We start from the raw sequence: 15,238 nt of genomic DNA, 5'->3' as shown, positions 1-15,238 counted from the left end.
TTCTTTTTGAGTCAGGGTGTGTGATTGAGGTTTTAGTAGTTGAAATTGTTCTATATTCTTAAATTAAAAAGTCACGGATGCGCGACGTCTGAAGACTTATTTTGGAAATTGGACGCCCTTCAGTCGTTCATCCACGATCTTCACTGGCCTGATGAAGTCTTTGGAAAACACTTAGAACAGAGACTCAAATTAATGGCTTGCGATATGATTGAATCTTGTATTAATAGGTGCGCGCCTCTCGCCCAGTATCATACGTTTATAAGTGATATGTTCCTACCATAAGTATGACACTTCGTAATGCTACTGAGGGACTTACAGCACGAGATAACTAGTTCTAGCAGAACGAAGGACGCGAGAATTGAAGTCCTAAACTCGGTGGTTAATTTTGCAGCTAGGACTTCCATCTAGGTCCTATTTAGTCTGCACTACTAAGCCTTGACAGCGTCAAGACCAGGCGTCGCTTAACCTATCTAATCTTTGACCTACGTTGTCACTTCATGACTTATGGATGGAACATATCTTACGAACTTATGTCTGTAGTATCTAGTCTTTTGTTGGTGACAATTTCTGACGATATACTTGGTTTTGCGCAATTTTCGTTGTAGAACAACGCAAGCTTTCCAGCAATGGCAAAAGAAAGGTAGCAAATGGACTAGTACAGATTATATGGTTCCCTCAGAGATGTGTGCTATGATAAATGTTGTTTTGGAAGCGAGAAATCAGGTACTTTGTTTTGGGTTTTGCTGATAAAAAAACAAACATCTATTTTGATTTCCCGGTGCTAAAAAAAATCTTTGTGACTTTGTATATTGTTTCTTTGGCCTTTGACCCCCACCCTTGGTCTCTGAACATCATTCTCACCCGCTGTGTTGGTTGGGCATTTCGTTTTCACCACCTCCTCTATTACTCCTTTTCTTGTTTTAGTCCCTAAAACTTTGCACGGTTGAAGGTGTGGATATGGTAAGGATTCTTTCGCATGTCCCCGACGACAAAGAAAATATCGATCTTTTTAACTTCTAACGATTTTTCTTTAATCGATTACTTTATACCCTCCTCCCCCCTCCTTCCCCACTCGAAATAATACAAAAAATCTAGCATCAATATCACGCAAAGATTGATCAACAAGTTGAAAAAAGCTTAGTTGAAATGCAAAATGGTTTAATTTCAAAGGTACCTTACCTTTTCTTATGGAATACATACTTCTAATAGGAATAATTGTGCTACAACCATTGCCACTCAATGTATCTAGGCGGGTTTTGTGGGAGGAGCTAGTTAAACTAATCATTATGTATTACCAGGGATAGATTTAATTTTTAGAAGTAGGAATGGAGAACAGAGTAATATCTGGGCGCGCGTCCAAGTCCCGGACCCCCCTTCCACGGGACGGGGGGAGGGGGATTGAAAGAAGAGGCGGGAGGGTCATAGCGACAGAGGTAAAATGAAATTACGTCACTATTTTTCGCCGTCCCCCTCAGCAACGTCATCAAAACGTAGTTTAAGTGAGCAGCCAATAAGATAATTTAAACTTTTCGTTACGTGTTGGAGGGACACTACGCTCTATACTGGGTGGTCTATGAGTCGGACTGAAGTGAATACTAATCGTTCCGTTCTCCATTCCTACTTCTAAAATTAAATCTATCCCTGATATGACGAATTTTACCCACAAACCCCACATGGGACTAACATGGGGTCACAATGATTCCTATTGGCCGTATGCATTCCTACTATTAATTCATTATATACTAATTTCTCTTGATCTTCTTAACTCTTTAAAGTTAACGAGTATTTTGGACATGACCTTAAACAAACTATCCCGTTACGATGAAGGAAGTTTATTAGCCCCTATCCTTTCATTAACAGTAACTATTTTTAATTTAATTATCTACCCCTTTTTTGGCTAATTAATTCTTTTAAATACGTGCGCCCTTTTTTATTTTAATTAGTACCGTCAAGGTGTATCTAGTTCGGGTAAAGAAGTAGGCCAAGCGTATATTAATTTTTCAAGGAATAGCATGGAACAGTTAAGGCAGAAAGTTACCGATGAACTCTGGGTTCTCTCAGTTTTTGAGGTCAGTTTTAATGTTTTTTTAAATGTCAAAGGTCAACAACGTATAGTTCTTCTAAAACTTTTCCGGGCAAGTAATATTTTCTTTCGCGTTTTTTTTTTTTTTTTCAATTATCAGGTTTGGTACTCGTCACAAATGACGATGATTTGTAGTTGGTTATCAGAACGTCTCGATCATGGCCTACATTCTTTCCAATTAGCCGCTCTAGCTCATATTAGTCGAGTAAGTAATGCTTAATTTCAATGTTAATTAGTAAATTAATTAGTGACCACTGAAAATTGTTAAGTACCTTTGAAGGAAATTCAAAATATTTATCCTTTGGATTATAGGGACTGTAGGAATTATAGGGGAATGCGGGAATTATCGCGAAATTATGGGGGAATGCGGGAAATATAGGAAGGCCTTAAAAATATGGGAAATGTAGGAAGGGCTTAAAAAATCTGGGAAATGTAGGAAGGCCTTAAAAATATGGGAAATGTAGGAAGGCCTTAAAAATATGGGAAATGTAGGAAGGCCCTAAAAATATGGGAAATGTAGGAAGGGCTTAAAAAATATGGGAAATGTAGGAAGGGCTTAAAAAATATGGGAAATGTAGGAAGGGCTTAAAAAATCTGGGAAATGTAGGAAGGGCTTAAAAAATCTGGGAAATGTAGGAAGGGCTTAAAAATATGGGAAATGTAGGAAGGGCTTAAAAATATGGGAAATGTAGGAAGGGCTTAAAAAATATGGGAAATTTAGGAAGGGCTTAAAAAATCTGGGAAATGTAGGAAGGGCTTAAAAAATATGGGAAATGTAGGAAGGGCTTAAAAAATATGGGAAATGTAGGAAGGGCTTAAAAAATCTGGGAAATGTAGGAAGGCCTTAAAAATATGGGAAATGTAGGAAGGCCTTAAAAATATGGGAAATGTAGGAAGGCCTTAAAAATATGGGAAATGTAGGAAGGGCTTAAAAAATATGGGAAATGTAGGAAGGGCTTAAAAAATCTGGGAAATGTAGGAAGGGCTTAAAAAATCTGGGAAATGTAGGAAGGGCTTAAAAAATCTGGGAAATGTAGGAAGGGCTTAAAAATATGGGAAATGTAGGAAGGGCTTAAAAATATGGGAAATGTAGGAAGGGCTTAAAAAATATGGGAAATTTAGGAAGGGCTTAAAAAATCTGGGAAATGTAGGAAGGGCTTAAAAAATATGGGAAATGTAGGAAGGGCTTAAAAAATATGGGAAATGTAGGAAGGGCTTAAAAAATCTGGGAAATGTAGGAAGGGCTTAAAAAATCTGGGAAATGTAGGAAGGGCTTAAAAAATCTGGGAAATGTAGGAAGGGCTTAAAAAATCTGGGAAATGTAGGAAGGGCTTAAAAAATATGGGAAATGTAGGAAGGGCTTAAAAATATGGGAAATGTAGGAAGGGCTTAAAAATATGGGAAATGTAGGAAGGGCTTAAAAAATATGGGAAATGTAGGAAGGGCTTAAAAAATCTGGGAAATGTAGGAAGGGCTTAAAAATATGGGAAATGTAGGAAGGGCTTAAAAAATCTGGGAAATGTAGGAAGGGCTTAAAAAATCTGGGAAATGTAGGAAGGGCTTAAAAATATGGGAAATGTAGGAAGGGCTTAAAAAATATGGGAAATGTAGGAAGGGCTTAAAAAATATGGGAAATGTAGGAAGGGCTTAAAAAATATGGGAAATGTAGGAAGGCCTTAAAAATATGGGAAATGTAGGAAGGGCTTAAAAAATATGGGAAATGTAGGAAGGCCTTAAAAAATATGGGAAATGTAGGAAGGCCTTAAAAATCTGGGAAATGTAGGAAGGCCTTAAAAATCTGGGAAATATAGGAAGAGTGGTCACTCTTATTTGTACGTTCCAGGATGTTTATAAGAAATGCTTAATAAATATTTCAGAAATTATACTCGGATTTTGAACTGCAAGGAATTGAGGAAGAAAAATTAAATTCCAAAGTGTACCAGACCATTTGTAGCCGCGTACAGCTGGAAGAAGCAGCGGCATCCGTCTCAGAAAGCGCCCATAGGGAAAAAGAGGACTCCGAGTAAGTCTCACCCCCCCCCCATCCCCCACCCTTTTTTAATATTTAATTACTCGCCAAAGTTTAATAATTTGCGTTAGTATTTGCGTGTCACTTTTTGATTTTATTTAATTTTTAATTATTGTGGTATGTGACTTAATTCAGAACCGATGTCTAGTGTAGAATTTGATTTGACCTTTGCTGTTTTTTAATTCAATATCGTGAGTATATCTCTAGTAACAAATTTACCATGGTGAAGGTCAAAGGTTATGCATGAGGTATATTTTAGTTATATTACATATGGTATTCACCTTCGCGTTATTACTTACAAACTAAAATATTTTGGTCTAATTACGTTTAGACCAAATAATTTAATGGGGGCACGATTAATTAATAATTATAAATAATTGCACCACGTGGGCCACTTGTTTTTGCTTATATTTAATTTATGTTTTTTATTATTTGCGCCTGATTTTGTTTTTATTTTGTTTATTTCCTATTATTTTAAGTTCGAAATCCTGCTCGGTGGCTTAACCTACCTATATAAAGCGTATTATTTTAATTTGAATTAGTACAAAGGTAAATTTAATTTTATTTATAATTACTCGTACGATGTCCGATAAACGGACAATGCTTTAAAACCAGGGCTGGATTAATCATTAATATTAAAATACAGAGTGTTTAAAAAGGTTGGTTTAGTGGGATGGTTCTATATGCAAACAATTTTGAGTCGAAAATGTATACTTTCTATCAGAAGTATATAATACTTCTCTTAAAGAGAGAAGTGTACCACCCACAAAGCTAGCGGGTACCGTAATTGTAACATGATTCTTAATCCCAACATCAAAGTTCAGAGACAGAACGTTTATAGAGAGCTTTCGGATGAGATAGTAGTACGTCATACCCTCCCAAGTCAAGTCTTGCCGGCGCTGTTCTGGTAGCCATATTGGGTGGGGTGGTATCAGCTTTAAACCAACCCCCCAATATGGCCGCGTAAATTATGTCACGAGACTCAGCTCCTCCTCCAACTGAAAGCTCTCTATTATAGCAAACCGAATCACATACGCGATAAATAGTTCCCCTCATCATTACTCTATTAGCGGTAACGCTTAACAATTTGCCAAGCCGCATGCGCTTGTGCGTGGATTTTTGTCCCACGTCAAGACGGGGTAGAGTAGGTTTGTGGGTTGATTACTACTTGGATTTAGTTATTACCAAACAGTTATAGAATCCACCCTAGCACGGTGCGATTACGCGCATCTGAAGTATGATGAGCAAACAAAAATGGTGCCATGAGCCCGGGAAGAATCATGTTACATAACATAAAGAAGGCGTCGGCGGGTGAATAAAAATTATTTGAAATACGTCAGAGGCACGTGACCGACGAGAGGCGTGGTCCAAAGAAGCTTAGCTCGTTTTATTTCGAAAACCACCACTTCATGGAATTGGCGCTGCAATCTCGCGAAAAACAAGGACTAGATATCCAGTTCCACTCCATGAGGAGCCTTTGTATCTTGGCATCACGTGATGTCTGTGACGTATTTCAAATAATTTTTACCCACCCGCCGATTCCTTCTTTGCAGTCCCTTTAAGAGGATACAGAGTGTCACACTTCTTCTATTATCCCCTTCTTGTGGTGGTTATAATAATCCAGCCTTGCGCCCAATGCCAATGCCAATCAATGTAGCGCGATATCTTTTGAGTTTGGACTCAATTGGGGGGTGGGTTGTTGCTTTTTTTCAACCATGGTCAACGCGTAGAGACTATCCCGAAGCCGGGTTTGACGACGAAGGAGCCGCCGCCGCCGCGGGTAAAGCCAGGGGCTCCATTGTCAGGGCCGATTCGGATAGCGCAGCCGAAGGTTACGTCAGCAGCATAAAGAATGCAACTCAAAATGTTGTTGGTCGCGTTTCAACCTTGGGACGAGGACTCGGAGGATTCGCTAATAAGCTTTCTGGTGGATTCCTAAACTTCTAATTAATTAAAAAAAAAAAAAAAAAAAAAATACCTACGATAAAACCATATAAAAGGAAAATGAGCGTTTTCAGCTATTAATATAAAGATTAGAAAAAGTTGTAAAGTAATTAACGAGTCGAATTAGATAAGGTGTGGATTAATTATAAGCACGGCTACAATTAACAACGTAATTAAATAAATAATTAATTAAGAACTTCAAAGGGAAGGGAATGAAATCAACAACAACAACAACAAAACGGACCTTTTTTGGGCACAAAGTATATATAAAAATGGACAGCTTAATTTTCTTAACCAATTTTTTTACAAGTAACTATCGCAAATAAACAAATAAATAAATAAATAAAAGCAGACAGGACTTTATACAAACAAACAAACAAAAATAAATAAACACGAATCGAGTGAACTTTTCTCTTCAGTTACTGTAATATTAATAATATACGCATTTAATGATTTGCTGTTTAATGAACAACATCTTCTATAATGGTAGTAATATTGTAAGTACTTGCTGCGTAAGTACTTGCAGCGTAAGTACTTGCTGCGTATTTCTATTGTAAAACTTTACGGGTCTCTTTATCGCTTCCGGCTGGCTACATTATTTCGACGTTTTTAAGAAGCCTATCTATCTATCTAGTCTAGGGGGTCCTGTCCTTACCCATCTTTTAATTAATTAATTAATCGCTAATTACTTAATTATAATTAATTACATTAATATTAAGTTCATAATATACTATCCAAAAATGCCCATTTTTATTCCAACACGTCGATAAAGGGTTAAAGGTAAGGTAAGGTAAGGGTTCGTACGAACTGTAAATATTTACGGAACGGATTGAAACAACAAAATAAATAAATAAACAACCAACAAGAGAGAAAGAGATATTTAAAACCGCTTTATATATAAATAAATATATAAATATATATAAATTATATATATATATAAAAAAAAATCTAGTCACTATGCATTTTTTCTGCTCCTAGCAAAATATATTAATATATTAATTAAATTTTTGGATACTTTAGATTAAGAGAGAGAGAGAAAAGGGATTTAATTAATTAACCGCGTTAATTAATTAATTAATTAATACATTATTAAGTCGTCGTTGTTGTTGTGAAATATGTAGTTGCAATCGAAAAGGGTATTGTATAAAAAAATAAATAAAAATAAACAAACTAAGGTTAAAAATGAGGAAGTAAACATACAAATAAATAAATAAATAAATAAACAAACATAGAAAATCCTTAATCCTACCAAAATTATCAAAAATCCATTCTTAATCCATGTTTAGCGATATATAAATAAATATATTATAAAGTAATTGTAGTAGGATATATTGGAAACAAACAAACATACTAAGGTTAACAATACTTAATCAATACTTTAATAAGATCGGGCGGCGCGCGTAATAGTTAGGCAGGCAATTAATTAATTAACCAACTAACCAGTCCTAATCTAATTATATTTATTTCCGAAAATTATTTAATTACTTATTTTTATTTTTAATTCCCATAGAATTTAATTTTAATATTAATTTTAATATTAATATTATAATTTGGGGGGGGGGGGTGTAAATAACAAGTGAGCTTATCATTTTTAATTTTAATTAATTAATTAATTAAATAAATAAATAATTAATTAATCATTTTTAGCTATTGTAAATTTAAAAAAAAACGTTTTTTTAAAGTCAGGAATTATTTAATAATTGTACAAAGATTAATATAAAAATATATATAATAATAATATTAATAATAAGCTTTTTAATAATTAATTCTAATTATATATAATTAATAATCATCAATTTAATTTAGTTTATTTTATTAATTTTTATTTTAAGCTAATTAAATTTTGGCAACGTACGCCTACCATTAAGGGGGGGGGGAATATTTTAATTCTACGCATTAATTTTAATTGAAATTAACTTAAAACTATTATAGTTTGGTGCCTTTTTCAAAGCAAGCGTCGTCGTAAATAACATTTAACCCACCATAACCCCTTTCAAATAAGCAACATTTAATTAGTTTTTTCGCTTTTTAATATCAAACTAAATGTATTTCAACCAAAAAAAAAAATTAGTAGTAATTAGCATAAATCAATTAACCCTAATATATCGTTTAGAAAATTAACCCTCTATAAAAAAACATTAAAAAGATTTTTCTCAAATCTTACTTACTTACTTCATTAAACAAACAAACAAATAAACAAAAGAAATATGGCGTCATTTTTGTTGACAAAATGGCTGTCAGTATGATACAACGAAACAATTAATATTTAAAAAAAAAATAAATAAACATAATTAATAATTAAAACCGTAATTATAATAAAATTAATTAAAATTATTTAAATTTTTTTTTAATTAATTAATATCTCCAAAAATTTTTAATTTCTAATTTTAATGTTTAGGTAATTAAAAGTAGGGTTTATAAAACAAAAAAAATCCCCAATATCACACCCTTTAACTATACTAACTATAATTTAATTTAATTAGTGTAAATTAACATTAAAAAGGAAATATAAACGTAGTTAATGCTAGAAAATCGACCGTAAATGTTTAAAATATAAACTGTACGCTAATTAATTAATTATCACACACAAGTTCAACAGGGTTAGTTAGTGGTTAGGTTGATAATTAAAAATAATTAACCACTGAATATAATTTTAATTACCCCTTAAATAAATTAGAATATAATAATAAATAAATTAATTAATAAATTAATAAATAGAGAACAAAAAAAAAAGATTACGTGTATTAATTAAAATTAACCAACCTGAATTTAATTTAATTTAATTTAATTAATTAATTTAAATTTATTAAATCTGAGAGATTAAAATAAATAAAAAGTGGTTACATTTATAGGCCATGTGATTTAAAACAATGTGATATAGATATGATCCAAAAACAACATAAACATAAAAACATATAAGCAGTTTACTATAAATTATAATTATACTATATATATATACATACATACATAGGGGGATAACATAAACAAACAAACAAACAAACATTACGCGTATAAAGTACTATAATATGCTAGTTAGTGTGCTAGAACTAAAAAAAGAAACATAAAACAATTTCACTCTGATAAGAAGAATTAAATCCAATCCAAGTTAATTTCCTTTTCATCATTCAATGTTACATGTGTAAATTATGTAAACATTACATCAGAATTATAATATCAAAATAATTAAATACAGAGAGAAAAATTAATTAATATTTATCGTGCCTTTAGTTTAAAAAAACATAAAAAGGAAACATTAACATTTTTAGGAGAAGTTTCGTGAAAATAAACATGTTTTTTTGAATAGCTTCTCGCTGTCCTGAAATCCCAGAAAACATTAAAATACATACAATGTGTTATTATGTAAAATAAAAACCACAGCAAAACAACCTATGTATTCCCATGTGATGTCACGTGTTATTTCATGTAAAAGTAAAAGTTGCTGCCATAAAATAATTTTAATATTATCTGGGATTAATATCTGCCCCCCCTGAAATATTGCGTCGTCAAAATTCAGTTCAGTTCAGTTCAGCAAAAAGAAATCTATTATTATATTGTCACGTGATGTGAATTGATTTCGCGTGAATTTTATAAACTTAATCCCCGAGATTAATAATAAATAAATGAATTAATAATAATTTCGGAAGCTTTAATTCTAATATCTAATGTCAATTCACGAAACTTCTCCTAATATACTGGTTTTTAATTTTCCCTCCTCCCAAAATTTTTGAATGTATGTTAATTAATTCCCACTGTTAAGTTTTAATTCCTTGTAAAAATTGACAAATTTATCCTTGAAGCAGTTAAATAAATGTGCCATATGAGTTAAAAGAAAAAAATAAATAACAACAACAAAATTGATTGGGTTTTTACGTTATATCATAGGTTTATAAGATATGTTTCTTCCATATAAGTTTGTCATTGGTAACTTAGAAACTGGAGCTAGTCATGAAGTGAGTGAGGTACGTCATAGATTCGAGGTAAAGCGACATACGTTTGGTGAGGCACTGTCAAAGGCTTAGTAAAGCAGACTAAATAGGTATTAAGATGGAAGTCCTGCAAAACTAATTGGCCTTATTCCTGATCAGCGCCACCGAGGCGTAGCGGCGACTTTTGGAACTATAATAATACGGTAGCCAATCAGAGGTGGCGCTGGAGTCGATGGACTCTGATGGAGATCTGTTATTTTCTCTATTTTGAATCATGTGAATAGCCAAGGCTTAACAAGCGATATGGTTTCAAAAGTATTGAAAGTTGATTTTACCTTTCTTATTCTGTCTCATATTATGAAATAAGACTTTCGGAGTAAGTTTTCATTCGATTTTGGTCTATTTGGAGATTATTAGGTTAATAATAATTAGTTAAAACATGTTTTTTCAAGTTGAAGCGGTAATAATCAAAACAGAGAAAATAACAGATCTCCATCAGAGTCCAGCGCCACCTCTGATTGGCTACCGTATTATTATAGTTCCAAAAGTCTCCGCTACGCCTCGGTGGCGCTGATCAGGAATAAGGCCAATTAACCATCCGAGTGTAGTACTTCAATTCTCGCTTCCGTCGTTCTGCTAGAATTATAGCTCGAGCTGCAAGTATCTCAGTAGCATTACGAAGTATATAGGTAGTGTCATATTTATGGTAGGAACATAAACTTATAAACTCATGGTTATATCACATCTTTATTAAAGAGATCTTATAGTAAATCGTACAGCATTATGCGACCATACAATAAGTATTTTAAATTTTTTCATATATATTAAATTTAAAACAAAATCTTTATTTATTTTTTTTAAATGGAAATTTACATCAAAAGGTGTATATTTATAAGTTAGAAGTGTTTTTTATTTTTTTATATATATATTTATTAATTACATAGCGTCAAAATGAAAACGATGCGCCTCTAATAACCGTTCTCTCTTATCCTGTCTTCGTTCTTTCCAATGCAGACCTCCGATAATCATGCAAATGAGGATACAAGTACCAATTAACGCCGCGAAAGTCATTAATACTAAATGACTCGGTGTAACGAAGAGTTTCGCCGTCCAGTATCTCGGTTTATCGGGAGGATATGGTATAATGACAATTTGAGAATTTGGAATAATTTGCGTCAATTGACGTTGCCTCAAAGAATTGTCTCTGCTTCCAGGTACGATAACTTCTAGTTCGTCTACGAAATTTGGCGTTTGTCCTAAACCAAAGACGGTGTAAGGCAGTAAGAGTGGGAAATGAGCGGATTGAGGTAATTGGGCGGCGCAACCGACACGAGGATGACCCTTAGGTCCCAGGGTTTTGTATTTTAACAAAGGACCCGGTTGGTTGACTCCGTAAGGGATGTGATTCTTGGGACAGTTATCGTAATAGCAAAGGCCTCCGACGACTAGAATTTTAATGAAATACGCGTCGGTGGTGAATTTATTTTGAAGGGCTTTTAATTTGTATTGGTCTCCGTCCTTGACCGTTAATAATAAGTCTAATATCCCATCCTCGTATAAATCAAAGGCGGCTGCCAGTAATACATCTTCCCCTTCGATTATGTTCCACATCAAATCCAATTTTCGTCCAAATGGACACGAGGAACATTCGTTATTTATCATAACGACAACTTGACTCTTTCCCTTGTTTTTCCCCGATTTATTATCGATTATGGCTAAGAAATCCGGTGTTCCATCCATGTTTAAATCGGCGCTACGCAACGATAAGGGCAGCAATAATCCGAATTCTTTGGATTGTTTTCTGAAACACCATTCTTCCTTTCCATTTTTAAAATTATCGTGGAGGACTTCCCATTCGCTGCTGTTCAGAGATCGAGCTAGGAAGGCGCAGCTTTCACATTCCTCGTCTTTACACACGGGCATTAGGTGTTCTAACTTCCCATCTCCGTCCAAATCCAGGAATAAGGATTGTCCAACAACTTTATAGCCGGACGGATAATCAAAGTCCGAAATTCTATCGTAGTTATCACCATCTTCTCTTCCGTAATACTCTATTTTCTTTTCACCGGTGATTAGCAAGTCCGGTTCATTATCAAAATCGAGGTCAACAAAGGCGTTCGAATGAGGATATCGAAATTTATCATTGTCAATTGTTGATACAAAAGGTTGGGGCGTGAAGGAACCATCTTTTTGGGCTACCCAAAAATATTTGCTTCCATTTTCGTGTTCAGCAAAAATGTCTGGTATCATATCTCCGTTAAAATCCATCAAAAGTGGTTGACTACGTACGTTAAAAAGCGTTTTTGCCGTGCAATTTATGCTGTTTAAATTCCCCCAAAATACACGAACTTCGCTTTTATCACCACCTCCACCGTTATCAACGGTAACTAAAACATCCATCATGGAATCTCCGTTAAAATCACCAGGCATCACGCTGGTAAGTTTTTCTTTCTCTCCAACTGTACATGATAGTTTTCTGTCATCTAGCATGGGGCTATTTGAATGTCCGAATAGGATACGTAAAGTTCGTTCATGCTCCGTGATGGTGAAAACATCCGTTAGTTTGTCAGAGTCAAAATCACCGAAAGCGGCTAATAAACTTTTTGGGACTTCTTTAACAAAAACGTCGCGAGTAACGTCGGTAAAATGAATAGCGTTACTTAATCCGAACACGAGTATAAAGGTAGTCAGTGAAAAATGTTTCCGTGATAATTTAAATATCGACAACATCGTGAATTTAATAGGTAAACACAGTTGATCAACCTACTTTTCTTCTTAGCTCTTATTTTGGCTGGGAAATTTCCACGCTTGTGGGTTTTCCCGTATGTTATTATCGACCAGCTTTTATATTAAACGTCTTTCACTTTATAGGCTTCAAATTTCGCAATGTGGGATTAAATGAAAGAGAAGATAAAATTATTAATCGATTCGCGTTATAGTGCAACTGTCAAGATGCTGGCGTTGCACAATCTTGAACTCTCTGTCTTTGATAGTGCCTGGGGTCGCCGCCAGGGAAGAGGTTTCCCGCCAGATGCCGATAGGCTGGCGCCGCTGGCGCGCTTTCTTTACTCGGCGGGAAAAAGCAAGTCTCGTATATCAGCCGGTTTCACCGATGAATTTATCAACTTTATACAGGTAATTATACGTTAATTTAACTAAATTATCGTGATTATTTATGTTATTTCGTGTTGCTTAAACGTTAAGAGTAAGATCTTTGTGGTTTAACCACACTGAATGTCTCTTTTAAGCCGTATAGACTAGTGGCGGTAGAGAGGGGCGTAGACTGTGTATCCCTCCATCTGGGCGCGTTCTTGTAAGAGGGGATACTGTGCGCTCCCAGTAGGGGGATGACACTGAGCTAAGAGATAGAAGGGTATGACGTTTGCATACGTAGTACTGCCATTACTCTAATAGAGTAAATCCCATACAGTTTGGGTACCCACAGTTTAACAAAAGATTTATCATTTTTAGTAGTTTTAAAACGTATTAATTGTTATTCAGAATATGAGTTTCGATAAATTAAGTAATTAATAAAATATTTATTCAGTCTTTGGGATCGGTGACTCAGTGTAAGATTCGCGATAAGCATTGTTAATTGTGTAATTGGATAAAATGTAAGTAGCCATATTTGATAGCGCTGAAGCCCGTGGAAGGGTCAAGGGGCGAACAGTTGGACGAAGATTAGCTCTCTGCGCAACTATCACGCATATTATAGTTACAAACTGGGGTTAGCGAAATACACCGTTGCCTACGTTAATCAAGGCCTGTGCGCGGTGGCTTCGAAGAGGGCGGAAACGAGACTTCTTATTTTCACCCTATTATACCGCTAGATATCATTGATAGTTGGACCAAAACGCGCCCGAAAATAAGTATTTAAAATTCCAAGCGCGAGAAAATGAACATTTCAAATTATTTAGGTCCAGCTATTAGCGCCTCGGGTGAGAGAATTTGGCAACTTAAATTGCCAAAATAAAAATCGGCGCCGCGCACAGGCCTTGATTAACGTAGGCAATGAATACACGAACGCACGGACACGTGGTAAGGGTATTAGCTAATTAAGCAATTTAAATCAGTTTTAATTACAATTAATTGATGGATCACTTAAATAATATTTTGATTAACTGATTATGAATAGAAATAGAGCAAAATTAGATAGTTATTTCCGGATATTTAGAAATATTTTTCGAATTAAAATAATTTTTCCGATCCAAGCTATTAATGAAGCTTCTAATTACGATTAATATTGAATAGCGTAAATAATAGTTAAGTAAACTAATTCTGGATAGAAATTTAGCAAAATTAGATGCCTTGGTGCATACTATCTATATATAACGCACCTTCAGAATGACCAACGAGAGAAAAAGGATCTCTTTCCTTAAAATAACATTCATTTTTTAGGCATTCTGGAACTGGAAAGAAATATTTTTTCTCTCTCTCTGATCTGGTGAGATGACACGAAACAGCTTCACCGTTTTTGTCAACGCTTAGCAGGTGCGTTCTCGCACCCAAGTTGGGATTTCCATCATCGCACCACACAAAGGAGGATAAAGAGGTTAGTGAACTCTATCCCGGTGTCCTTACCTTACTAGGCCTATAGCCCAGAAAAAATAAAGGCTTTAGATATAATGTAAAATTAATAATAATGTCTAAAATGGGGAAAAGGGGGGCGTGGCTTCCAGTTTGTACCCTTGAAACTCTTAAATCGGTGCTTAATATTAGCCTAAATCGTTGTTAACATCTTCTGTTAATCTAATGAGAGCGAGGTGTCCTAGTGAGCCACTTCCGCTTCATTAATACTATTTAGAAAACTGATGTTTTCAGTGGAGTCTACTTTACGATGTGGGGAAAAAAGTGCTTAATTTAATAGTCACCCCAATTAAATCACATCTAAATATAAACCCAGACGCTATTCTTAAAATCTTAACTATCTTTACGCTTTACCCTCGCGTCTACCTCCGCGAAACCTGTCGAAATATTCAACACGCAGCGTCAATAGACCATTCCATTAATTCCATAAGAGAAGTACAAACATCATAGGGGCGGGGAGGACACTAGGGTTGCCACGGGTCAGGGAAAACCTGGAAAAGTCAGGGAATTTAAAAATGGGCCGAAATGTCAGGGAATTTTAAAAATTTCAGCAAAGTCGGGGAATTTGATTTTAGTGGGTAAAATTTCTGGGGATGAAAGTTTCTCCTCATCCTCTCTTAACTCAGAAAACTCTAGAGCAATCCTTAAAAATGTCTAGAATTGTTTTTA

At 34.6% G+C, this 15,238-nt stretch overlaps 3 protein-coding genes and 1 long non-coding RNA gene across 5 annotated transcripts in view; 2 read left to right on the top strand and 2 right to left on the bottom strand.

Annotated features, from left to right (window-relative positions):
• Cadps (calcium-dependent secretion activator 1) overlaps positions 1–9,914 on the top strand; it is a 36,962-nt gene extending 27,048 nt beyond the window's left edge. For both annotated transcript variants that reach the window (XM_089862369.1, XM_089862368.1), the window contains 9 exons: positions 72–227; positions 606–723; positions 925–960; positions 1,096–1,170; positions 1,776–1,859; positions 1,944–2,069; positions 2,184–2,288; positions 3,961–4,106; positions 5,843–9,914. In XM_089862369.1, the coding sequence (XP_089718495.1) occupies positions 72–227; positions 606–723; positions 925–960; positions 1,096–1,170; positions 1,776–1,859; positions 1,944–2,069; positions 2,184–2,288; positions 3,961–4,106; positions 5,843–6,059 (1,063 nt within the window). In that variant the 3' untranslated portion in view covers positions 6,060–9,914. The remainder of the gene's footprint in view (positions 1–71; positions 228–605; positions 724–924; positions 961–1,095; positions 1,171–1,775; positions 1,860–1,943; positions 2,070–2,183; positions 2,289–3,960; positions 4,107–5,842) is intronic.
• Positions 1–15,238, bottom strand: part of LOC149588592 (UPAR/Ly6 domain-containing protein bou-like) — a 105,503-nt gene that overhangs the window by 82,887 nt on the left and 7,378 nt on the right. The gene's annotated exons all lie outside the window — the stretch shown is intronic.
• LOC149588594 (T-cell immunomodulatory protein) lies at positions 10,711–12,937 on the bottom strand. The gene has a single exon (XM_089862380.1). The coding sequence runs from the start codon at positions 12,710–12,712 to the stop codon at positions 10,919–10,921; it is 1,794 nt and encodes a 597-aa protein (XP_089718506.1). The 5' UTR covers positions 12,713–12,937; the 3' UTR covers positions 10,711–10,918.
• LOC149588593 (uncharacterized) lies at positions 12,881–14,642 on the top strand. The gene is made up of 2 exons (XR_016379911.1): positions 12,881–13,117; positions 14,381–14,642. It is a non-coding gene; the product is annotated as an uncharacterized LOC149588593 (long non-coding RNA).

Source organism: Phalangium opilio, unplaced genomic scaffold (genome assembly GCF_054372755.1).
Source record: "Phalangium opilio isolate 3A_F unplaced genomic scaffold, DU_Popi_V2 ptg000540l_1, whole genome shotgun sequence".
Lineage (NCBI taxonomy): Eukaryota > Metazoa > Arthropoda > Arachnida > Opiliones > Phalangiidae > Phalangium > Phalangium opilio.
The sequence above is the reverse complement of the archived record's forward strand: the minus strand, read 5'-3'. Positions and strand labels throughout refer to the sequence as shown.

What these genes read in the sequence shown, in the direction of transcription:
- LOC149588594 (XM_089862380.1), bottom strand. Translation starts at nt 12,712, where the DNA reads ATGTTGTCGATATTTAAATTATCACGGAAACATTTTTCACTGACTACC.